Source organism: Nipponia nippon, unplaced genomic scaffold (genome assembly GCF_047370975.1).
Source record: "Nipponia nippon isolate SJK-2023a ecotype South Korea unplaced genomic scaffold, ASM4737097v1 scaffold_8, whole genome shotgun sequence".
Lineage (NCBI taxonomy): Eukaryota > Metazoa > Chordata > Aves > Pelecaniformes > Threskiornithidae > Nipponia > Nipponia nippon.
The window spans coordinates 31,714,279-31,740,849 of record NW_028262402.1 but is presented as its reverse complement, the minus strand read 5'-3'; the positions used below and the strand labels follow the sequence as shown (position 1 = coordinate 31,740,849).

The following is a 26,571-nucleotide window of genomic DNA, read 5'->3' as shown; positions in this document are numbered from 1 at the left end:
ATTCTGTCCCAAACAATGCCAGCCATGTAATGTCAGATGTAAAGCTTCAGATCAAATGGGGATACTGACACAATCCACGTCTTTTTGTTAATATTATATAAAGTAAGCTGCTTTTTTTAAATAATCAGGCCTCTGTCTCTACATTTGCACTGCATAAATCAGAGTTAAAGGATTTTTACATTTGTCTGCATGGAGAAATTAAATTTTTTGGTTTTCCCATCAACCATTCTTACTATTTTTCTTGTTCTTATGAAGTAGGATTTTCACTGAAAGATGGGTGCTAATTGTTAGAATCCACCATCTTGAAAGGTACGGCTTTTCCTGTAGACTGAAGGTGGATGAGCAAGGTCTGATGTGGAAAAGCCTTTAGCTGCTCTTCTGGTGTTTCTGTACACAAGCAAGGTAATCCTGCACGTCATCTGGAGAACCGAGGATAAGAGGGACTCTCTGGTGAATACTCTCAGGTTTCACATCCAACACCGCCTCAGTCCCTGTAGTTGCCATCCCACCTGCCTGCTCAATGATGAAAGCCATAGGGTTGCACTCATAGAGAAGTCGGAGCTAGAAAGAAAGAGGGAACACGTGATTGCCGTTGGGGGGAAATTACACCAAAGGACTTACCAGAACCTAACCTTCCTTTCGTGATTTTGGAAAATTTTGTACCAAACGTCAATTGACCTAAGTAGCAATGTGTCTCTATCAGCCCCTCCTTCTTCCCTCTCCTCCTTTCACACCTCCCTTCACACCATCTGTTTCAAGGAAGAGTGTACTGACCCTGCATCCAAGTGTCAGCACCATCATTTCCAAGCTGATGTACTGATGTGCAGCATCAGTGAAGCTGGATTTTTTCAAAAATGTCAAAAGTGGCTGCTGGGCCCACAGACATCAGCAAAAGAGTTAAGCCAGCTAAGTTAACAGTACTGGGAAAGAAAAGCCAAAATCTCTTCTCATGTACAGGCTTTACGTGTTACCTCAAAGCTTGGGGTAATCGCATTGTGTTTGGTCAGGATATTTTGGAGTTTGAAGCTTGATGCTCCTAGTTTCAAATTTCAAGATTTGATTGCAGCCTTCAGAAATGTGAACAGATATTAATGGCCTGAACTCATCTAGATAGTGACTCTGTTTTCAGAAGTAACCACAGTTATTCTTGAAAGCAAATTTTTGCTTTTGGTATGGAGGCACTTTTGGTTTGGAGCCTGATATCTGTTCACATCTTTAAAAATGTTACCTCTGCGGTGCTTGTGTTCTGGTGGAATACAAACTTATTTGGGACATATGCCAAAAGCTTCTGTGTTTAAAAGGATACAGACGATAGCTGGTTATTTTTTAACAACAGACATTATTTCTGCAGGTTTCGTTGAATCTTCCACAGTCTATGAAGTGCTCATGTACAATAATGTTAGTACATATTTTGTTTAAAGGGCTTTTCATATCTGCAAAAGAGAGAATGTTTTCTGGGGAAAAGGAAGCGTGACAGAATGTAACTGTATATAGAGACAAAGAAATGGGTTGGACACAGGACTTTATTACCCATCATTCCTTTATCACGCTGTTTGTAATAAAACCATGATGTATCACAAACTTAAATAGTGCATATTACCTTCATTGTTATCTTTAAAGCCCACTGGAGTGCTACTTCTGGTACAAGGACTCCATCTGACAGGCAACATAGGACCAATAGCCTTTGTTGTTCTCCTTAGCACATGGCCAACTTTTGAAAGATCATGAGGCAGAAAACAGCAATGGTACTACTGTGGAACCACGTGTTGAGTTTCTTGTTGCTTAACTGTGGCTACATGGCTTAAGGAAGGCAGTTTTCCTTCAGGTAGTAGTGCAATTTCACTTAGGGGTCTTCAGATGGGACCTGTCTTCAGATAGGTTTAACATTTTTCACTTAGTAGAGAACTATAAGCCTTAAGTTCATAAAAAATATTTAACATATCTGATTTGAAAGGAGGATCTATTTTTTCACTGGTTCTGCACTGCTTATTGAGCATTTTGTTCTCATTCTTTCTTTAACTTAAAGAAGGAGCTCTGTATGCTAGCACCTACATGCACATCACTTACATTTGCTCTAAAGCCTTTGGATCAATTTCAGTGACATTTGCTTCCTCTCAGCTCTCTATCCAAGTGCATAGACTGTCTTTCAGGGGAATGATGATTAGACCACCTGCCACAAAGGTTTATGTGAAAAGAACTGTATACACCTGCACTCTGAGAGGGAAAGAAGAAAACTTTTATTTGTAATGATAGTACAGTTTTGCTTCTTTCATTACTCTCTACTATGGCAGCGCAAGCCAGATCAATCCAATCGTCAATGTAGGCTAAATCGTGTGGAAATCTTGATTTCTATAAAATTATGTAAGTACTTTGTATATTTGTTATTTTGTTCTGTTTCTCATCTTTTCTCTTCAACAATGGTTTAACACAGATTTCAAAACAAAAAGTTTAATTTGAAGAAGCCAGTCAGCAAACCCACTTCTCCCACACACAGCAAATACCTTTTTTGTCTCTTGCTCTGATACGCAAACAGATCCACACTGTTTAATGCCTTTGGTTTTGTTTTAGTTTGGTTTCTTTTTTTTTTTTTTCTGGCATGCTGTATCAAATATTTAAATCAAATTGCCTGGACAAACATGCAGACATTTTATGTTGTGTATTCTGAAGAGTTCTTTTCCTGTTCTCCTCATTTCCCAGACCACTTGGACCTGCTGTTATTATGATACATACATGCTCACCAGGATGGAACCAGTAGTCCTCTGTCCCTAAATAGCTGTAGACATCAGGGTGTTCTGATACCAGTGCAGGAGATGGCACAAGTAGTTTTATGAGGGCAAATTCCTGCGCGTACCAGCCAAGGATACAAAAACATTTGAATAGAAGGTTTTAAGTATGGTATTGATCAGGAAAGAAGAAGGTCTTGGAGTCAGAACACCATGACCAATCTATTATGCATTGAGCCAATCATTTCCTAAGCATGACCTGTAGGTTACTGGTGGTCCACAGATCAGCTGTATAACCAGATCTCTTTTAAAACGTGTTTGTTTAGAAGTTTGATAATGAGTGTATCTGATGCTGCAGGAGAAAAGTTGAAGTTGGCTATTGGCCCAGCAGATTCAGGGAGTCACTGCATCACATTGCACTGCATTGAGTCATGGTGTGTTTTGTACAGGTGTCCAAATGGGAAACCGTCTTTTCCCAGAATACTGATCTCAGCATGCATGAAACTCACCTTCCGCTGATGGAGTCTTTCAGATCAGTTAGTAGAAGCCTGTGTTTGCAGAGCTGGTGATAGTAAGCTCAGTACCCTTTCGAAAGAGTAGGTAGGCAAACTCGGTTGTCTAACATTGGACAAAACCCTGTCTGGAGTTCAGCATATCCCACCTGAATTCTAGTTGCCAGTATAAAGTGCAGAGGTCTTCCTTAGGCCTGTGTTGTATCTGCCAGCTGTGCATAGGTATCTCAACAAGTTTCTATGGTACTGAAATGTTTCTTTTTAGAAAAATGAAAAAAGGCCTTGGTTGCAGTGAAAACCATTTGACTAGTTTGTAATATAAAAGCATACAGGAAGATTTCTGGTGTAAATTGGCAATTGCCTATATTTCTTGCCTAAATTCGATTGCTGACCATCACATCCTTAGTAATTTTCTCCAGGGATGGAAATTATTATCTGTTTATATATCTAAACTATTCCTTTACATCTCCAGGAAAACCAGAGGTATTATGTTGACTAAGTTCACCAGGGAGAGTAAGTCAAATGATTTACCTTTCCTTTAGGACTCTTCTGATTAGCAGGATACATGAAGATCCCACCATACATCAATGTACGGTGAACATCAGCTACCATGGAGCCCACATACCTGGCACCATATGGGGAACTGCCATCCTGAAAAACATAGAGTAAAGCATTATGTCTACCAGGCTAGACAGCTGGTACCACGGCAAAGTGTAATTTTGTTTTAAAACAGGAATCAAAGCTGCTTAAATCAATGGCTGCTTATGGATATTGTAAATGCCTAAACCAGCCTGAAGCTTAGTCTTTTGTAATCCATAGTGATCATCTATGGGGTTCTAAAATAAGCATTTTAAAGAGCTGCATTCACAGTATGGAAACCAGGGTGCCTGTAATTTGAGTGCACAATTTGGTGAAAAAGCAAGGGCTGCAAACAGTGAGTGAAAGCTTCTTCACGTCATCAGAACAAGGTACCCATTTGATTGCTAATCCTTCGCTGATTCCTAAGCCAGGGCATGAGGAAGGATGTCACTTTTCACTACATGTCCAAATGGTTCCCAGAGGACTCCAGCTTTTTCCTTCTAGCTTGTTTGTCAAGTTGTGAAATTGGTCATAGCATTCATTCTGCAGCTTAGTTGGGGAGATAGCAATTTATTAATGAATATAGTTTTCCTTGCTCTCAGCTTAGAAATTAATGTTGTTGAAGGATAGGTCATTCTAGTGAGAGCAGTCAGGGAAGTATTCATATCAGTCTCAGGTCTGCCAGTCATAAAAATGGTAAGGTAGGAAATAAAGAAGACACTCAAGGTGACTTGCACAAATAGAAGTCATACACATCAAATAAGCTCCACCTGAGAAAAGTGACGCAGTACCATACTTTTATGAAGGGGAAATACACAATACAAATGTAAACTGAAGGAAAGCTTTTTGAAAGCTACTGTGCCAAGAAGTCTGTTGGTCTTTTGATATCTCTCACTCTGTCTTCAATGAAGGAGAGGAGGAATTTTTGCATCCCCAGAAAATTACTGGAGACTGGGACTTCACATACATTTAATACTCATATATATTTGCTTATTGCAATGCTAAAAGTTTGAAAAGACCTCTGCACGTTTATTCTGTCTGGATCAGTTGTCTAATAAAAGATCCTAGTGGTTTCTGCAAAGCTCGCCTTGTGCTGATACTAGATCCAGAGAAATACATAGAGAACTTGTTCAGCATTGCCAGCTCCAAGACCTTCAGACATCACAAGTTAGTAACCCTTCCCAGCAAAATCATAAAGTTAGCTGGGAGAAAAAAACACAGAGGTGGGATGAAAAAACACAGATAGAGAACAACATAATTTGTTTTGAAATCACTTTTTCAAACTGCTCTATGCCACTATGAAATTTTTATATTTGCTCTCTTCTGAAATGGGAAGAGATTCTCTTGAAATTACACAGTATAATGCAACACAGTGCTAGGAAGTTGAGTCCTAAGCCATTAGATACAAGACCTGGTTATTTGATACAGCTGGTAGTAAAATTGGAAGAGAGAACTGTTCCAGCCTACATAATAACCCTTGTTCAACCGTACTTGTACTGTTTTCCATGATCCTTTCTTCTTGTACACATTAGGAGAAATATTGAAAATTCAGAGGAAAACAATACATGAAAACATTATGACCATGAGATGGTGGAGTTCAAGATCCTGCATGGAGGAAGCAGGGCAATAAGTAGGATTACAACCCTGGACTTCAAGAGAGCTAACTTAGGCCTCTTCAAGGACCTACTTGGAGGAATCCCATGGGTCAGGACTCTAGAAGGTAGGGGGGTCCAAGAGAGCTCGTTAATATTGAAGCATCACTTCCTCCAAGTCCAAGATCGATGCATCCTTATGAGTAAGAAATCAAGAAAAAGGGGCAGGAGACCTGCATGGATGAGCAAGGAGCTTCTGGCAAAACTCAAACAGAAGAAGGAAGTTTACAGAATGTGGAAAAAGGGACAGGCCACTTGGGAGGAGTATGGGAACGTTGTCAGAAGATGCAGGGATGCAGTGAGGAAGGCTAAAGTCCACTTGGAATTAAATCTGGCAAGGGATGTCAAGGACAACAAGGAAGGCTTCTTTAAGTACATCAGTAGCAAAAGGAAGACTAGGGAAAATGTGGGCCCACTGCTGAATGAGGTGGGTGTCCTGGTGACAGAGGGTACAGAAAAGGTGGAGTTACTGAATGCCTTCTTTGCTTCAGCCTTTACTGCTAAGGCTGGCCTTTGGGAATCCCAGACCCTGGAGGTAGGAGAGAAAGTCTGGAGAAAGGAAGACTTTCACTCGGTCAAGGAAGATTGGGTTAGAGATCATTTAGGCAAACTGGATACCCACAAATCCATGGACACCAATGGGATGCTCCCAAGAGTGCTGAGGGAGCTTGCAGATGTTATTGCTAAGCCACTCTTCATCATTGAAAGGTCATGGAGAACAGGAGAGATGCCTGAGGACTGGAGGAAAGCCAGTGTCACTCCAATCTTCAAAAAGGGCAAGAAGAAGGACTCGGGAAACTACAGGTCAGTCACCCTCACCTCCATCCCTGGAAAGGTGATGGAACAGCTCATTCTGGATGTCACCTCTAAGCAAGTGGAGGAAAAGAAGGTTATCAGCAGTAGTCAACATGGATTCACCAAGGGGAAATCATGCTTGACCAATCTGATAGCCTTCTATGATGGCAGGACTCTCTGGGTAGATGAGGGGAAAGCCATGGATGTTGTCTACCTTGACTTCAGCAAGGCTTTTGACACTGTCTCCTATAACATCCTCATAGGTAAGCTCAGGAAATGTGGGTTAGATGAGTGGACAGTGAGATGGATTGAGAACTGGCTGAATGGCAGAGCTCAGAGGGTTGTGATAAGCAGCAGAGAACCTAGTTGGAGGCCTGTAGCTAGCGGTGTTCCCCAGGGGTCAGTACTGGGTCCAGTCTTGTTCAACTTATTCATCGATGACCTCGATGAAGGGACAGAGGGTATCCTTAGCAAGTTTGCTGATGACACAAAAGTGGGAGTGGCTGATACACCCGAAGGCTGTGCTGCCATTCAGTGAGACCTGGACAGGCTAGAGAGTTGGGCGGAGAGGAACTTAATGAAGTTCAACAAAGGCAAGGGTAAGGTCCTGCACCTACGGAGGAATAACCCCATGCACCAGTACAGGTTAGGGGTTCACCTGCTGGAAAGCAGCTCTGCAGAGAAGGACCTGGGAGTCTTGGTGGACAAGAAGTTAACCATGAACCAGCAATGTGCCCTTGCAGCCAAGGAGGCCAACGGTATCCTGGAGTGTGTTAGTAAGAGTGTAGCCAGCAGGTTGAGGGAGGTTACCCTCCCCCTCTACTCTGCCCTGGTGAGGCCACATCTGGAGTAGCGTCCAGTTCTGGGCTCCCCAGTTCAAGAAAGACAATGAACTACTGGAGAGAGTCCAGCAGAGGGCTATGAAGATGACTAGGGGACTGGAGCATCTCTCTCATGAGGAAAGGCTGAGAGAGCTGGGTCTGTTTAGCCTGGAGGAGACTTGAGAAGGCATCTTAATGCTTACAAATATCTTGAGGGGAGGTGTCAGGAGGATGGGCCCAGACTCTTTTCAGTGGTGCCCAGTGACAGGATAAGGAGCAACGGGCACAAACTGAAACACAGGAAGTTCCATCTGAATGTGAGGAAAAATTTCTGTACCTTGAGGGTGACAGAGCTCTGGAAGAGGCTGCCCAGAGAAGCTGTAGAGTCTCCTTCTCTGGAGATATTCAAAACCCACCTGGACACTATCCTGTGCAACCTGCTCTAGGTGAAGCTGCTTTAGCAGGGGGGTTGGACTAGACGATCTCCAAATGTCCCTTCCAACCCCAACCATTCTGTGATTCTGTGAAAGTGTGAAAGACATGATGAATAAGACACAGCCTGAAGTTTTTACACTTAGTTTCATTTAAACCTGGCCCTATTAGTTCCAGGCACAACTGAACAATACTTTTAAGTATTTGATCCCTTATTTTTCATGGCTTACCCTCAAAGAGTTACATATTTAGACTTCAAATGATAGTTTCTCCATCTCACAGCTGTTTGCACTTGTGACTTCGCAACCGTAAAAATCTGAGGTCAAAAAAACACCCTAAGAGGTGTTAAAGAGAGACCAAAGCAAGTTTGCAGTTTAAGAAAAGACAATTTTCAGGTAAAGATGTGATTACAGCTAAAATTATATTTAAAAATACAATCAAAGGAAGAACTCTGTTTTATGGTTTCAGAAGGTGATGAAGCAAGTTGTAAGAGAAGTTTGTTAAAGATTAAGAAAAGTCAGCATATCGATCATAAGCAGGCCCTGAAACAAACTGCAAAGAACAGCTTCTATGACATTGTCAAATAAGCAGTCTGCAACACTCATGTATAAAATTTTCTGTCCATGAGCTGCACAGCCGAGCCACCTGTGTACAAATCATCAGGTATGTTTTGGATGTGCTGGATTTCCTATTCATGTGCAGGTCATTTACACAATTTATGTGCACGTGGGCAGTATTATGTGAAGCTGATGAGATGCCACTGACAATTTTAGTTGCTTCTTACCCTGGTATAAATTCACCTGCTAGAAACACAGTGCTGAGACTGTGCTGAGAAAAAATACAGAAGAGAAATTCCTCCATTCTAGTACAGTTATCACTTGAACCACAGACTGAAATAAAATTTTCACTTTCCTTAGTGTCCAGCTACCTGCATGGGAGGAATAAATAGTCTTTTTAGTTACTAGAAATGTTACTTCTTGTTTCTCCAGTTTGGTCACTCATGCATTTTTCTTACAGACGAGAAAGTTAATAGGTGTTGCATGCGTGTTAGCATATTGCCCAGGCTTTCTTCTCAAACAAAATAAGAGAGCATGAATGCTAGGGAAATTCATCCCAAGTTCTGAGTAATGCCAAGCTGTGTGTTTGTCCAGTGAGCACTTCACACTGGTTCGGCTGATGCTAATGAATGAGTTGGAGAACCTTGATGTTCCCTTGGTCAGCATCCATGGTGTTTGAGTAAACTTGTGATGGCTCTTAGTTTCACCCTTTCCACTGCTTTTCTTTGCTTAACCTAGAGGAACAAAAATGGCTCATAACAGATAGGTCCTGTGATTTTTTTCTTCACAAAGTGATGGAAGTCACTTTCTCACTTCTTTATTCTACTGATTTCTGACAACTATGTTCCTCCACAGCAGAACAAGACCATGTTTTTCCTGCATAACTATGATGAATAGGAGAGTGGGGGGAAAAAAGTCTTTTCTACAGACTACAGCAGCAACATGCTGCATCCCCTCCCTTCACCTACAGTTATGGTGGCAAAAGCACAGTGTTTTTATCAGCTTTTGTATGTCACTCCAGCACAGCTGGGCTGGCTGTCAGAAGAATGCTTCATGCTGAAATGTGCTGTTGATGATGAGTTGTTGACAGCATTGCTAAGACAAATCCTTAACCAGGGAGTCTCCATTGCATGGCTCTCAATCAACAAGCTGTGAAAAGACTCAACTTCTCTTGTAGCCATAGGAAGCAAAGATAAAAATGTGTGGAACAGCAAAGTACAACAGTGCTTACAGCATGTTTCTGAGTTCTACCATCAGTGAAGCAGTGCCAGGTAGATTCTAGGGCCCTGCAAGCATTACTGGAGGAAGAACCCACTTTGGGAAAGAATTAGAGTGAAATTTGTGCAGAAATGATTCCTGGCCCAGCAGTGCCCATTATACAGTGCAGGCTGCAGTAAATGTGTTGCATTACAGGCAGCCTTGCAAATGGCAGCTTGCTTTTCAATCTGGTTAAGCAACAAGAGATGTTGTGGTGCTTAACAAAAAATTAGCTTTACTCTGGACTCTCATTCCAGAAGAGATGTGTCTAGACAAATATTTCCCACTAAGATCCACATGACAATGGCAGGAGGTTTACAGCTGACCTGCAGAACAGCAGCACTTTCCAGTGCTTTTAATTCAGAATTGATGCCTTAGGTGAATGGTGGTCCACAAGAAACTCTGAGGGTCAACACAGCTTTGTAGTCCGAACTGTCTGATCTGGGATGCTGTTGTTAGATAGTAAGGGAAAATCTCTCCTCTCCACATAAACGGTTGATTTGTAATGTTTGGTCGTCAATGACAGTGATACAGAAAACGGGGCATGCTGTCGACAACATCCTACTTTGTTTTCTTGTTTTGGTTTTAGCTTTTCAGTTTTCTGTGGCAATGTTTGAAAGTCATCTGAACAGCATGTTGACCAAGAACCACAGGAAGGAGGAAATAGAGGTAGGATCAAAGGAAAAAAACGGGACAAGAAGGTGACAAGCAGCTGAAATTAATGCCTAGTGTCTTGCCTTCTTGTGGCCAGAAGGCCATAGGGTGAGAGTGGTCCACCTGAGTAAGAAGGGGTCCCCCATGCCCCACACATCAGTTCCTTCTCAGATCACAGGCAGGGTGTATCCAGCAGATACCCCCCACTGCCCTTCTCCATCCTGAAGAGAGGAAAACAAAGACCAAAGCTGTGCAATGCTCCACCTGGGCGCTGCAGGGAAAGCAGGAGCATCACCAATGTAGATGTAGCTGGTAGGGTGATGCCAGGAAGCAGGTTTCATGCTATGGAAGGGTGGCAACACCTTCTCTCTTGTCTTCCCACAATGCAAATATAATGTCCTTTTTAAATCAAGGAACTGAGTTATGCTGTTTCCAAAACTCAGGTTCATACCAAGCTTTCAGATGGGCAGGGCACTTCCTTGTGCTTTGTGGCCTTAACATTGGTGCCTTGGCCTTTCTGACGCAGAGAACCCTACGTCTCAGAGCAGCAAAGCGATGTGCTTGCTCAGCACCCTTAGGAGGCTTCTCCTGCACCAAATAACCTGTGCACTACTGTGCTGCTTGCTTTAAAGTAACAAAAATACCTTCTGCAAACTTCTGTTGCATTAGTGCAACAACATTTTCAATAGGTTTTCCTCAAATGAAGCACAGATTTGAGATAAAATAGTGTTTGGAAATGAGTTTTTACCTGTATGTCCTAAACTAAGGATTTAGTGAATCACATGATAGAGCTGTTCTCACTGAGCCTGTGGTGAAATATCTCCGTCGGGTCTTTCCACTGAGTTTGAAATCTCCTCAGTCTTTTTTCAGTTGCCTAGGGTTGATTATTTGTTTAAGAGCTTTACTTTAAACAACACTTGGCTGGTTTGCAAAAACACAAATTCATAAATCCAGTGTTAGTGCATTATACTGAATACATAGCTCAGCATAATGTGAGCAGAATGAGAAGCAGGGATCGCTTTCTCTTTCCCAGCTGGACTAGTTTTCAGGAAGTATGAAAGTTGTGTCTTGGGCTTCTGCTTCTCTCACAGCTGGACTGAAAGCAGACTTTGAAGTTTCAAAATAACCTCAAATATTCAAAATGAATATATTTTAAATGTTGTGATGTGACACCCTCTGTAGCAAAAATCGGGGTAATATGGAAAAGAGGTTTTGATAAGAAGTCAGCATTGCAGTTATATCCAATGTAATAAATGTAAATTTTCAGCTCAGAAGGAGCTTTTCATAGAACTATGGTTTAAAATCTTACTTGTTACTTTTCCCTTATACAGCACCCTGAATTTTTCTACTGGATACATTGATTTTTACATGACCCCTGTAAAAGTATTCTCAACAAATAATAGCTTAAAAAATAATCCTATGGCTTTTTTTTTTTTTTAACAAGAAGAGCATGAAAACCGGTTTCCTGGCCAAATTCAGTCCTGAGCTGTTACATATCACCATATTTTGTTATGACTTACTGGTCACATAGCCACACTTTCTAGAGAGCGTCCAACTTTCTACATTGAGAGCTTGTCTTGTGTCCTCCTAGCATTGACTAGTATGTCCCCATGAGGAAGTTCATCTGACATGGGATGTTCTCAGCTTTATCTCTCTGAAGGATACAGTATAATCCTCTTAACAACAGAATATAGTGAAATTGTGCGTCACACCTTTTTCTTTTTTTTTTTTTTCAGCCTGTGAGTTTGTTCGTGCTCCATATCATGCAAGTAGACGGTGCAAGAGTGATACTGCATTTCTCAGATGCAAGTGTGTACACGAAGGAGACGGTGATGCCACCCAGATCCCTGCAAGCACCTTCTGGGCAGTACGTGGAATCTAGACCCAAATGCCCAGCTGCACATATGACTGAGCTGCATATTCAGATAAGCTAGAAAACAAGGGTTCACCCACTTTTTGCTGGCTGTTTCAGAGCTTTGTCAAAAATCTTCGTTCTTCATGTACAGTATATTTTCCTCCACACAGTGACGAACAAGCTATGAATTTACTTACTGAAGTCTAAGTTATAAAAGATGTCAGGGCACCAGAAACCAACACATCAGATACATACCCAAAATGGACCTGATGGCATGAAAGGGTTACATGGGGCTGAACTCAGCGAGGCCTTCAGATCCTTTCCCATCAGCCAGGACTGCATGGAAGGCAGGCTTGCCAGCACACAGTGCATTGGGTACAGTGTTAATATTTTCTTACCTCAGGGAATTTCTTCTTTTGTAAATATTCTGTCATTGCAGGATCAAAATACTTTGCATAACCTTCATTGAGACTGTATACCTTCCCTTTCTTCTTGATTTTAACATCTCTGTCCACCAAAATAAATTCACCGAGTGCCTACAGGAGAACAGGATAGACCAGCTATTAGCAGGCAGCAGAACATTTCATTGACTTTCTGTAACAGTTGTCGCACTAGAGATGGCAGAAACGCTTGCACAGCTTGGTCCTTTCAGCACCAGTCTTGTGTATAACTTCACAGTATTTCAAACAGAGCAGAAAGCACAGAATCTGTGTTAAGTTCATGAAAACTTGTCACATTGGTAGTATAAACAAAAAGCAATTTGACTATAATAGTTAGCATATCAATGAACACCAGTCAGCCCTTAAAGCAGACAGATCATGGATTTCTGTCCTCAAATCATAAGGTTACAAGTTAATAAATTACATTGCCTTCTGATTTTTGAATTCTTCTTGCCTGTCTTGTCTAAATATCTTAAAGTAAATGTGGTCAGCTACCCCCAGGTGTTGCTGTCTGCAGTCTGAGTGCAACTTCCACCTTCTCTTCCTCTGTCTCTAACCAGAGCAGTTCAGCTCCCAGTTCTTCCCTCTTGGAATGAGCCTATTTATAAAAGTTAAAAGGAGCTTTGATAATAATGCATCCTTTTATCAAAAAGAACTCCTATGTTATTGACACATCTAATGCTGGTTTCTCAAATGAGCAATCTCCTTCCTGTATTCCTCCAGTAGCACTTGTTAGGCTCCTGGGCTGGGCACTGAGGGGTGGCAGAGGTCCGATTTTATGGGTATGGTTGTGCTTTTGCAGATTGTTGGGGCATGCAGCTTAGAGGACTTGGCCATGAAACTAAATTGCACTCAGGAAATCAGACGTCGCTCTGCATGAACTGTATCAACAAATGGTCCTTGCCCCAGGCTAAACACTGAACATGCTGAGGTTCTTCTACAGACAGAAAAAGCAAGAACAAGAAAAAAGCAGGAGTCCTTTAAGTGGAATCAAAGACACTGTTCAGAGTAAATTTTCTTAAGTGTTTGTGCAAACCAGCAGTCTGGTTTGAATGAGCAGGGTTTCAAATGCTGTCTAACTTAAACTCTCTGCCACTGAGTAGAAAAAACAAACAAACAGAGGTATTGCAACCAACGTATTCATGTATTATTAAATACTTGTAAGGTGGACATGGGATGTTCCAGGATGTGGGTGAAAAAAAGAATTGCATAGATTGCCTAGGTTACAGAGACAAGAAGTAACAAAAATGAGTAAATCCAGGCACAGAAAGCTCTAAAAGATAGTGGCAATGTGATTAACACCATGACCGTACCGGATCGAGCATGAAGCAGTCCACTCCTTGCCCTGTGGAGAGGGCAACCAGTGTAGCGCTGCCGTACAAGGCATAGCCTGCAGCAACAATATTGCGTCCGGGCTGCAAAGCATCTTTTTCAGAGGGCTCTTCATCTGTTTCCTGAGGAAAAATTACCATTGGATTGAAGGTTAAATTCTTATAAGAAACAATAAAAACAACACTTCAGTAATAATGTGGGGCAGATTTCCTTTTTGTGTCTACGCAGGCCTTTGACACAACAAAAATAGAGATCGTTCCCACTAGTTCAGGGCAAGTTTGGTACAAGTACATGTGCACGCTGGGACAGGACGTTGAGAGTTTGTTATTTTATACATGTCATGCAATCAATACGATACCTGTAACAAAGCTGATACCTTAGCATTACAGCCCAGTCCATTAATTCAAGATCATCAGAAATCTGAGACAGAACAGAGGTACTAATTTTCTGTAAATGTAAACATAAGCTATCATACTGACACCCCTCAGAGGGAATAACTGTGAGGTGAATGCAGTAATTAACATTACAGACAAATTGCTTCCAGTAATGCAGAATTTAAGGGTAGATAGTGCAACATGACGGAACCAAGATTGTGCATTGGTTTCTGCTGGTGAAGAGATGGGTAACTGAAGTGATATAAATGTTCATATTACATATAAAATAACAAATGCATTTGTGTATGTAATGTGTGTGTGTGTGCAGGTATGCCTATATAACTCTACACAGAACATTCACGTGGCTTTTTTACTTCAGGCTTTTAATCAATTTCCGACACTCATATTTTGATTTGACACACTGGTTGTCACTGAACAACAATAGCCCCAGCAGACCTGGTGCAAATATTTCCTGGCAGCTCTGGGGCAGTGCCTCAGCCATGGCTTACAAGAGTTTGACTGGGGGGGTAAGAAAGGAGAACAGCCAAGAGTACTTGGGAAGGCTGGCTCTAGCCTTCACCTCCTGGGGCTACAAAATGTGTAGGGAATGCTTGATACTAATGTTTCTTTAAAAGCCTGTTGGTTGTGCGGGGTCTTCTGTGGATGTTTTGACGGTGGTTCCCAAAGAATTAAAATGAGAAACCCCTCAGATCCTTTCTTCAGGCCCTGGTTTAGCATTTCATTGTTCCAAACTTGGACAATTTCTCAGTGATTCGATGGGCTTAATTAGATTGAGTAACAGCTAAATAGAAATAGCAGGTCCAGCACAAAATATCTGGCTAAAAAATAAAAATCAGTGGAGACTGTTTTGTGTAGGAAATAAAATATATGATGAATATTGAGTAAATTCCTTAAAAAATCAAGAATGGCTTCCACAGATATTTTCCAAAGGAAAACACTTCTCCTCCAACAGAGAAATTCTCTGCTGTTCCCCATGGCACGGAGCTCTCAGGGTGCCCATCAGGGTCCTAGCTAGGTGGAAGGCTAAGGGTAACCTGGGGATCCCATTTATCATTGTATGCCAACATCTAGAGGAAAACTGGGGTGTGGGACACCAAAACTACATCTTTCATGGCCTATGAAGACAGTAATTCCACATCAAAATGTTTTCATTTTCAGCTGAAAGATTTTGTTACTTTTCTTACTTTCACTTTATTTTGCTCAAAAGTTTTTATTATTATTATTTTGCCAAGTTCTTCTGTGCAAAAATATCCGGTTGCCAACCAGCTCTGCATGGGAGCTGAAATATAGCATGTACAAATACAGCTGGTATGCAGTCCCTTGGAATTACTTTATGTCAAGGTGCTTATTCAGAGACATTATAATGCACGTAATGAAGGAAGACTAGTTAAAACCCCTGTTTGTATATTCCAGAGCTTTGAATACTGACTATGAGTGGCTAATCCTTTGCTAAATAATCTTTTGCAGAACCAACTACTATACCCTACATAGCATCTTCTCTTTCAAAAATATATCCCCATAGCACATACATCTCAACATCAAAAGCAATGGTTGTCTATAGTAGACTAATTATTTGCAACATTAAATGCAGAATTAAACATACATTTACACCCCTAGTCACAAACATATGATGATTCTCCTAGCTTTTTATATGCTTTCCCCATTAAATAAAGATTAATTTTGGATAAATACAGTAAAGAGGTTTGTTTTATAGAATATGGTGTATATACAGTATATGCAGCTGTTGGTTACATATGACATTGATTTAAAATAGATTTTTCTGAAATGAGCTTTTCAGTCCTATCTCTTAAATGCATTTTTTTATGTTTATATGGCTGAAAAAACACATATTTGTTGACTATTCTGAAAAGACAAACGAACTCCTCCCTTGGGAGATGGACAGTTGGGCAGGATTAACTTGTTTTTTCCATCCTTATTCACATCTATGTTTCCAAGAGCCAGCTTCCAAAAGGAAGGAAAAAAGCTCAGTCTCAGACAAACACTTTGCAGACCTTGTCAGAATGTAAAAAAGCTAGAGATCAGCTGATATTTCATTGTTAGGACTGCAGGAGTTTTGTCCTGCCAAGTACCATATACTGTGAGACAAACCAGGGAATTAAGCTGGCCAGTAGACTCTAATAGCTGCTGAATATTTTCACTTCTTTCTGGTGCACAGATGGATTTCCTTTCTATTATATTTTGACTACGAGATGGCGGTAGTGAAATCTCTTTAGAGGTCTTTATGCAAAGCACTGAAATAGGCAGAGGGATTGCAGAGAAGCTCTGAGAAGCAGTGGCAAAGTCACTTTGGCTTGTTGTTGGAGTGAAGCAGATGAAACAAGGTCCACAGAGTCTGGCTATAGGAGTACCCTCAGGTGATATCTGAGTTTGAAAACTTTTGCATGTGTGATTTGCTCACATCACATGAGGGAGTTCTCATCAGCACTGGGAGCAGCTCTGGAAGGACTTGGTTTCCAGGTCTCTGTTTGTATCATGTGTTTCATGAGTATCCTTTGCGTTTGCCTTGAATTCTTACACCTTCTCTGTGAGGGACCACAGGGAGGGGAGGACATTGTCCTCTTGACAATGAAGGGGGGGGGGGGGGGGGCGGGGAACAAAATACATCTGAGGCACTAGGCAATGTTACAAATTAAAACCAGAAAGAAACAAAGCATCAGCGTTCCATAGCATGTACGCAGAGTATGAATTGAGAGTTGTAGATTCAGCTCAATGGCATGAAATCTTGGGAAGAATCCAAGCAAAAAATACTTATTGTCACCACATCCTGACACTCCAGCAGCGGAGAGCCCCGCAGCAGCAGTGACTGTCAAGGTCCTATCCCTTGCTCTGGCTTCTGCGGATTCAGCAAGGCTCCTCCCTCAGCCTCACTTTTCTGATGTTTCTGGTCTTTTTAACAATACCTCCCATGCTTCGGAAAGTAAAAGCCAGGTGGAAAATTAAATAAACCTAAGATGGCATTTATTTCTCAGTGGTTTTCTCTAAGAAACTGAAGCAGTGCTTTTCTGGCAGGAGGCAATGGTACCTGCCAGCATGGTGGTGGCTCTGGATTGGGAGCAGCCAGAGAAACATTTTCAGGTTGGAAACATATTGGCCAAGTCTGGCCTTTGTAGAAAAGTACTGATTACCTTTTTTTCCTAAAATGAGGGAAATATTTCAGTTCTGGAGGGTGTGCCTTTGGAAATGAAGTTAAGGTGCCGGCATGGTGAGAAAATCAGTCATGCAATCTTCTGAGAATTGGAAGGTACCAAATATTAGACAGGTGCTGAGGATCATCCTTTGGAATTACAATTGTTTTAGCTTTTCTGAAATTATGTTCATGAACCTTAAATGGCTTGAAATTATGTTTTCTTTCTTAAGTGACTCTAAGCCACTGGGATAAACATCCCACTTTTATTCCTTTCACACTACCCTTCAGTAACAATCAATAAAGCACTTATTATTTCATGATTTCAAAGGGTTTGAAGTTAATAGTGTTTGAAGTTAATAGGTGTCGCTATGAAATTGTCTTGTCTGAGAGGAAGGTGCATGAATTAACATGCACTTTGGAATTAGCATTTTAATGGAAAGAATGATGCAAGTGAAAGTCTGTAAATTCAACATTGTTTCTAACTTTCCAGGGAAAATGGATAAGTTGTTCTTGTAATTGACAAACCGTGCTTCATCCTAGAAGCAGGGTTTTCATTTGGGTATGAAGCATTTCTACAAAGCAATGTAATTTTCTTTTTATGAAGCACTGAAGGGTATCCACCCACATGAAAACCAGTAACTTAGAAACAGTATTTACAACAAATATGTTAATATATATTAGAACAACAACAACTCTGGAAGGATCAGAAAATGATGGAAAACTTGAGCATTTGGGAATGACATGAGTTCTTTGGGAAATGTTTCTATTCTGAAGCAGAAACCTAGAGAAGACTGGGCAGTCTTTACACACATTAACAGGTGAGTTAAAGATGGTAGAGAAATCTAATCTGTATTTCAATCTGTTAAGTTATATTTATCACACTGAGCTCTTGCCTTTATAGTTACGCAGAGCCACCTAACACAACATTTCTAAACAGAAAGCTGATGTTTCGTATTTGTAAGATGGTGCTTACCACCTTTAAGAAGAGTGGACAATGCAGCTATTGCCTACTGTAAATGTCGAGACGTGCTGTAGTCTTTTAGGCTAACTTTAGAGAGATAAATGAAAAGGCTGGGGGTCCCTTTGCTTATCATAAGGGCACATGACATGGTTTGCATTCATACAGCTAAGCTCTCTTCCCTGCGGAAAGCAAGGTGGTAGATGGTACTGGAGGTAGTCCCTGGGCTGCTCTTTCCACAAGCCATATCCAGGCAGCATCTCAGTGTTGTCTGGCCTGGGCTGTATCTGTGATCAGTGTTTGCACTAACCATTAACAGTGTGGACAGCCATATGTCAGCACTTGGCTTGTGCCATAACCCTCTTGAGACTGTGCCATAACTATTTGGTTTACTAGTAGATGTATATTCTCAACAGTGATGATTAGTGTATTGCCTACCAGAAAAGTAAAAAATGAGGACTAGCCAGTTGAAAATTATGAGTTAAAAGATGAGAACAGACTTTAAAAACGTATCTTCGTATGTTTGAAGTGTAGCATCTGAATCTGCAAAGTCTTCTTTGCAGTCACAAGTACTGTAAATATTACTTCACAATAGTGATGTCTGAGGGTCTGCCATAGTCATATGACTGTGAGCTCAGGCTTTGGGAAAAACACCAACTGCTGGGAGATTAGCAATCAAATCACAAGATTCGGCATGACTGTAACTATGAACGTTTGTTAACTGGCCGCGCAGTTGCTGTTTTGTGCAGCCCCATGGGAGCAGACATGCTGGCGGGGCGCTGGTGGTTGTAGGTGACTGCTTCCTTCAGTTTCAGGTGGCCTCCATCATTAGCGTGCTTATAAACCCCATCTGTAACAGGCATAGCAACTCGCACCAGGAGGCCACCACATTGCTAACCGTGATGCAGTCCCGGCAGTGACTGTCAGCCCTCCCCAGTCAGTGTCCGGGAACACAAATACTGTGATTTGTAGGCACCATGACACCCCTCAGCTCTCCTCCAGTGAATAAAATATCGCTGATGGAGCTAACCAGATGCCTGATGGTGAGAGGGTTTTATTTCTGTGCCTGTGTGTCTGGAGGAGGGAAGTCTGCCACCTAACAATTTCACGGAGCTGAGTGTCTCCTTCCTGGGAATTCAGGCAACATTTTAGCATAAGCGAATCTCAAGTGTTACTTCTTCTACTCTTTCTAAGGCTCTATTGATCCCAAAGACACTTAAAGGACCTAGGAAAGAAACTAAGCAAGTCGATATACCCAAGACATTTTGCTTTCACCAAGTGAATTGTGTCATGTGTGCTTCATTCATCCTCTTACCTTTTTGTAGATAGCAAATATCGTTCCTATTGGTGCCAAGCAGTCTATATTGGATGAGCCATCAAGGGGGTCAAAGCACACCACATATTTACCCTAAAACAGAAGTGGCAAGGGAAGCATTAAATGATATGCAGTTTTGCACTATTATTTCCTTTTACTTGACAAAATCCATGTTTTTCTGACTGTGCTTAGCCCTCCAAGCATGCCTGACACAGCTTGTCGGAGAAGGCTGTGCTGTTGACCCAGCTGGCCCTTCAGCACAACACCCACTCCCTGCAGGGCCTACCAGAGAAACAGGAGAGGGTATGTTTCTGCTCAGACAGCACAAAATCTGATGATAGGAAGGAGCAGTCCTCTGCTGCCAAGCAGTGCAAGAAATCGCTTGAAAGCAAAGGGAGTGACTCATTCTGGAAGCGAGCATCTTCCTCAAGTAAATATGTTTTGGTTTGTTACGTTTTGTTCCGAACAAAAGGATTTGCCTGTGATGTGAGGTTTGAGGGCAAGAAGGCAGAAAGGAAACATTTTTGGGAAAGGGTAGGTTACATCAGCATGAGCAGTATCTTGCTGCAATAGGATCCCCTCCTGGGGGAAGCCTGATGAAGCAGTCAGGTGTTTCCTCTGGACGTGTAACGTAAAACCCAGTTCTGCCAGCCTCTCATCTCATTTTATCTTGCCTAAATGTTAATGTAATCCAAAACCATTACACTAGCGGCCAGGGAATGTAATAGTACACTCAAACCTGGGGTCTGAGGTGTGTTAACAAATTCCAAAGTAATTATTCTCCCCCCCTTCACAAAACTTTAATAATAATTTTACCCTCCACAGATCCTTCAGCTGTTGAAACCATGCCATCCACCACAGTTATTAATCAAAACAATGCAGTAATAGTGCAAATTTTCTAAATTCCCCTGGGAAGGGTTGGTTTTGGGGCCAGGCCCACGTTTCATACATGAAACACGAGTGCCACCTGCTGCTGCCTGAGCTGATAACCCCCCCGAAGGCAGGAGCTGCACAGACCCGCTTGTCTTTCGGGGTGAGGATGGCCTCCTTGTTCTCCTCCGTGACCAGGACGCAGGTGCTGTAGGAGGACTGGAGCATATTAATCACCAGGGAGTTGGATAATACGTCCAGCTTCTTCACTTCATCACCGGTCACGTTCACAGTGCCAGCTATACCAAACCTACAGAAAAGTAAAAATATCAAGAAACCTGAGGGAGGCCAATGTTACAGGTTTTTAGGAAAAAAACAAGTCAAGTGGCTCCTTCCTCTCTTCTTCCCACATGTCTAACCTTTGGATTAAACTGCTAAGGTGCATTAGGAGATGGTTGCTGCTACTAGAAAATAAATAAAAGCGTGCATGAGAAAAAGAAAGGGTGATGGCAGCATTTTTGGGCTTTACCTGGGTCCTTTTGCTCCTGCTTGGATGTTCTCCAGGCCAGGAGCAGAGCCCACAGCCAGGCCAGTGGGTGCCAGGCTTCCCTAGCAGCCCCATGAAGCAGCTGGCAGCAGCTTTGAGGAAGAAGGGGCAGCTAGCATCTGCATTAGTTTCTGCGTTTGGCTGCTGAGAGGTCCGTGATGGTCCTCTAACCCACGTCCGCTCAGTCCCCAGCTGCTGTGTTGCCAGCTGGGGTTAAACCACAACACCTCCCCAAAATCAGAAGATTTCAAGACACCTCCAGATAATTCCCTGGGCTGAACTGTATCCCAGGATCAAGGTCTGTTTTACTCAGTGATCCTCAGCTGAGTTAGGATGATGCTTCCATTCCTTATCCCGATTTTAGCAATATACTAATGATGTAGTCTATAGTAGCATACATTTTTTCTGAGACTTTCAGCTGAGGAAGCGCTGTTTAGACCTAATGTGCGTGGTCTGGGCATCTTAGAAGTATAAGAAATCATACAGGGAACAGATACAGCATTTTTATTCATTATGGAAAAAAAAAAAAGGAAGGGGAAAGGGGCAACTAATTTGTCCCTAGGATGTTGGTCAGCAGCAGGCCTTAGTTGGGGGCAGGGTAGGTCTTTTGTCTTACTCAAAGCTCAAAGCTGCCTGAGCTTTTCAGAAGTATTGAGCGTTTTGGGCACTCTATTTTGGAGTGCCAAGTTTGAGACACTGGGAAGGACCATGATTTTTCAGGGAGTGCTAAGCACCCATTCTCCAGCTAGTGTGTTTTCAGGCACATTCCCAGCTCAAGTCTATGGCTTGGAAAAAGTCCTCCTTTACTTTTGAATGCCGAATTTGTTAAAAATTCATGCCAAGCTCTTTAACATTAAAGAAGCCACTTCACAGTCTCCTATTTGGAGGGGCTAGAAAAAGCAGAGCTCTCTAACTTCACAAATGTAGATGGATGCAAGCCAGACACCGTGGTTGAAAGTTTGCCACAGGAATTTCTGTGATTTCATGGTTAGTTGCAGTAATTTGAATGGTGCAAGTTACTCATTTGTGTGTTTGGATACTTAGAGGTATTTCTGGTTCGTCATCTGAAACTTTTGTTTAGAGAAAGAGACATTTGCTCCTTAACATAATGGATGTTTTCCTTGTGAAGGGAAGATTCACCTAGCACAGTAGCTCTGTGTCCTGTAGGCTAGGTGGCTATTCTGCCTCTAATCTATCAAATAGAGGTTCTCCCCACTTATTAAATACTTCAGAGGTTGCATATTGAAAGATAAAAATGAGATAAAATCAACTGTTCCTCTAAGTCAGGGAGGCAAAACGGCTCAGCTTCACCTAGTAAGTACAGAGACAAAGTGCCCAACAGTTAGGGCATGGGAGCCTGACGCTGCTGTTAACTTTGAGTATGTCTCATGTCTTCTCCATATGTTATGGTCCATGCCTGTAAAGTGAGGGTGATAGTACCGAGACACTGAATTCATGGTTTGCAAAGATCATTGAGGACTTTGACCAAATAGTCAACACAAAAAACCTCAGTGTCATACATTTTGGTGTTTCCAAGGCAAAAAAATTGCAAATGTTGTCTTTCTTACACAAATATATTCCCTGTCTTATTTATGCATATGTGCATATGTGCATACACAGGCATGTACAGAGGCAAGTATTTCAATACATAACAAAACCTGTATATTTTAAATGCATAATTTTATTAGGACGCTCCAGCTCTCTGAACTGCTTCAGACAGGTCACCATTAAAAGAACGGCACTGATGTCTATTTCACCTGGCTGTGTGAGGAACAGCTCAGTTCATTCCAGGCTTTGCTAAGGCAATTCTTTATTCCATTTGCTGAACCACCAGATGCCACATAGTTATGTTTGTTTTTCATATAGAGCCTTTTAAGACTGCCCACCTGTAACCCTGATACTACTTGAGGAAGGAAGGAGGAGAAATGCACTCCTGCATGACAGCATGTGGTGTTTCTCACGGGCCTGCGGCTTTAGACCATTATTTACGCTGCAGTCAGGCAGAACATCAGCTTCCCAAGATAAGCCAAGCCCTGATTTGCACAGCTCAGCACTGGGCTTGGATGTTAGCAGAAAATATCACGGTGTGATATTCTGCATTAAAAATATCATGGTGTGATATTCTGCAAATTCACAGTAGATTTTAAAATGTATCAATATCAGCGTTCACAAGGGATAACGAGGTGAGCAGTCATTGAAGTTCCGACTTACTTACATTTTTAGAGTAAAATATTACAGAACAGCAGTTAGTCTAAATGTCTATCTTGCGCCCAATATTAAAATGCTCCAGAAAGAAAGATCTCCCACATCCCACTCTTGATAATCCAGGCTCTGACCTCATGCCTACAATCCCTCGGCTTAAAAAAGACACTTCCAATGTATTTACGAATCCCTGCCCTCTCCCCAGCCTTGCTGTGCAAGCAGCTGCCTCTCTACCTCCTCTTCCTCCCCATATTGCTAGGTAGGACTCACATGTGGGCAAGGCCTGCCTTTCTGACTGCAGAGGAAATGGCCTTTATGGCAGTCAGCATGGAGTTGAGCAGCTGTGTCAGCTCCCCTGTCGCTCCTTTAACGCGGCGTCCCTTCTCCATAACGAATCGTGTGAGCGTCAGCATATCTGTTTCGAAAGGGGTTTTGTCGGACATTTTTGCTGGGTACCAGAGTTGCTATCTTCTCGGCTGGACGAGGCACTTTCTTGCTGTGTTGAGATCCTGGGTAGCTGTTTTATTTTGAGGCAAAGCTCTTGGCTGCGTTGCTGGTCAGAGTTTATTCAGATGTTTCTGAGACCATGTGATTGAGTGCTCAGAATAACTGCACCCCAGGCTGGCTCCATGGCTCCTCCGGGGTGCAGGAAAGGAGCCTGAGACAGGACTACAGCTGAGCAACCGCTGCTCGGCTGCCCTCCCCACGCACTGGAATTAGTGATGTGCATCTCTAGTAACATATTCTAATTGTGCGTTAGACTGCTTATAACGCACAACTCTTGCTGGCTGCTTATCTGGAAACCGCTTTTCTGTAGCTGCTGCTCAGCAGCGAGCTCAACATAGCCAAGGCAAAGCGCAGAATTTGCAAGGCACAAGAAATGAAAGCATAGAGCATCAGTAACCACGCACGCCATAGTGCCCTGCAGCAGAGCACCCACTGTGCTGTGACTCCAGACGGTGAAGTTCCCTTTCCATATCACCTTCATCCCTGCTTGCTTACCCGCTTTTGGCGTTCTCCGTAGAAGAGGGTTTTGAAGGTGTATGGCACATCCCAGGGGAATCAACAGGAGGTGCAGGGTGCACCTAGACATGCATTTATTAAAGATGTGTTATGTTGCTAGTTGGTCTGCTGCAATCCCATTTTAATGACTTCATTCCTAGTCTGCGCTACTTGTAATATTATAGAGCTTGCATGAATGAGCTGTGGCTTGATTAGTTACAAAGTAATTATGTCTTCAATAATTTACAAATGAGGCTTATCTGATTTAAGCATGTCTCTGCCATAACTCACAAAATGAAATTTTACGTCAGATTTGTTATTGTAGTGCAACGTGTAAATACAGGTACGTCCAAGTTTGCAATTATACTGCCAGTAATTCCTTACAAGCAATATACTTGGATCACATGATGCTAATGTGAAGGTAGACAGAAATGTCAGTGAACTAGGTACATGCTATCTGGAACATTGAAATTACGGATTTTAATTACAATGCTATTTTCCCACTCAGATAAGGCAGTAAGAACAATTGTATGTTGTAGCCTTCATTGTACTTACTAGCAGCACTCTCATTTTTAAGCAGAAGATCTGGAAAACCCACAAGCAAAACAAGAAAATCTGGAGTTAAAGAAGAAAAGTTTCATTAAATTTCATTGTTGTCATTCATTTAACCCAAATTACTGCACTAAAATCATGCCAGGAAGACAGAAACAAAATTTAGTAACGAACCAAATACTTAGCTTTGTTTTTGTTAATAGGAACTGCAGCTGTAGGCAAAGAGTTTTGATTTCCTTTTGCATTCCTTTTTTAATCTTTAGCATTTCTTTGGATTTTCCTAAGAGCATCTCTTCATCTATGAACAAACCATTACTTGGAGAGTTGTAAAGGGATTTGAATGCTAAGGTTTTCTACTCTGAAATCAGCCTCAAGCAAGGGTCTCAGAGACTGACAGCATTGAACACTAGCAACAAGTAGAAAGACACAGCTCAGTGCTGCTTGCATCCCGTGTGCTTAGCTGTGGGGATGTTTTTCAAGTCTCATTCTAAGGAGGAGGAAGCACTGGCAAGCAGAGCTCCTCAGGTGGAGCAACAGGCAGATTTTGCACTATGTCCTCTAAGGCAATGGTGGAAGAAGAAAGTGATCTTGAAGTTTTCCTTTTCTCTTTTCTACCAGTGTGATCTAGTTAAAAGTATACAATACCATTCACATGACGGGACGAATATTCCAGAGCACTTTTTGCCAGGTTAGGAGACTTTCTTTCTTCAAACGAACTTTGTACAAAACCAAAATATATTTAGGGAGCTCTGGGATAGCACATGGTGCTATTAATAAAAGTAGGGGACAGGTTTCACATTATACGTGCAAACAGATCTACTGGCTTAAAGTACAGCCATTACATTCTGCACATTATTTCGTCATCATGGCAGTTGTCAGCCTGACCAGTACTAAAATGCTTTTAATGCAAAATTTCTCCACTGTGTAGCTAGAATACCATGTGGATACTCAATCAATTTAGCAAATAAGAAATAGGGTGAGGGTTGGCCTATGGCTTCCAACATTTGTCAAAACATCACGTGCAGATCTTCTTTACTGTTGATTCCAAGTGATCTTTTATACTGGTCAAAAAGACAAAGTTCGGATCATCTTCTAACAGAAAGTTTGTTTTGGAGTTAGTGGTTCAAAGGGTCTTCTCAGAGCTAAGAAGTCTATTATTTGCCTCTTTCTTTTTTTTTTTTTTTTAACTGAAAAATCCCCAAATGCTTTTTACAGGTACTGGATACTTTTGAGTATGTGTAAAGCACAATTCTTTGAGCTGCTGCTCCAATGACACTCCCCCAATAAGAACTTAACTTACACTAATAGGTAAAGAACACAGAGTCTACACCCAAGCTTTCCAGAAATATTGCAGCCAACAGTGGAGCAAGAAGAGAAAGAAAAGAATAAAACTTCGATAAAGGCACAAGACTAGGTTGCATGAAAACTTTACCCTGTTTTGATAAATACTGTGATCCCACTGAATGATAAAAACCTGAATGGTTGAAGTGAATGATTAAGCTATATAAATAATTACCATTTAATGGGGGAGAGGGAGAAATCAGAGTGTTTCAAAAATGTGTGATGATTCTTTATAAACCTGAGAACCGCTCAGTAAGATGGGCTGGAACAGCATAGAAAGGTTAAAAAAGCCACAACTCAATTTGACAGATCTATGCGTGATTTGCCCTCTAATATAAAGATTATACAAGAGCTCTCACAGATGATTCACGCTTCCACGGGCGTATAGGCTAGCCCTGTGCCTTAAAGGTGACACCTCTTCTAAGCAATTTGACATGTTAGTTGCTTGAATGGCACCGGCTGAAATTGGAGCCAGCGACCTTTCACCAAATGCCACAGTTCAGCCCCTGAGCGGGGCAGTGGGCTGTACTGCAACAGGGGCTGAAGGTGGACGCTGTGACACGCCGACCCTCCCACCCCACGTCCATGCACAGGGCGAGCCCTGAAAGGGGCTGTGGAAGGAAGTCGCTGGA

General features: G+C 41.9%; 1 protein-coding gene across 2 annotated transcripts; it reads right to left on the bottom strand.

Moving 5' to 3' along the window:
* Nucleotides 1-252: 252 nt before the first annotated feature.
* Nucleotides 253-23,515, bottom strand: LOC104011756 (fructose-1,6-bisphosphatase isozyme 2). 2 transcript variants are annotated; one of them, XM_009464051.2, is made up of 7 exons: nt 23,315-23,515; nt 20,443-20,605; nt 19,426-19,518; nt 13,591-13,731; nt 12,236-12,373; nt 3,767-3,886; nt 253-561 (listed from the first exon to the last, which is right to left on the bottom strand). In XM_009464051.2, exons 1-7 carry the CDS (start codon nt 23,485-23,487, stop codon nt 367-369), a joined length of 1,023 nt encoding a protein of 340 aa, XP_009462326.1. In that variant the 5' UTR covers nt 23,488-23,515; the 3' UTR covers nt 253-366. The 2 variants fall into 2 exon arrangements, with proteins under 2 accessions (XP_009462326.1, XP_087598131.1); XM_087742005.1 differs by lacking the exon at nt 253-561 and adding an exon at nt 3,448-3,492.
* Nucleotides 23,516-26,571: the final 3,056 nt, after the last annotated feature.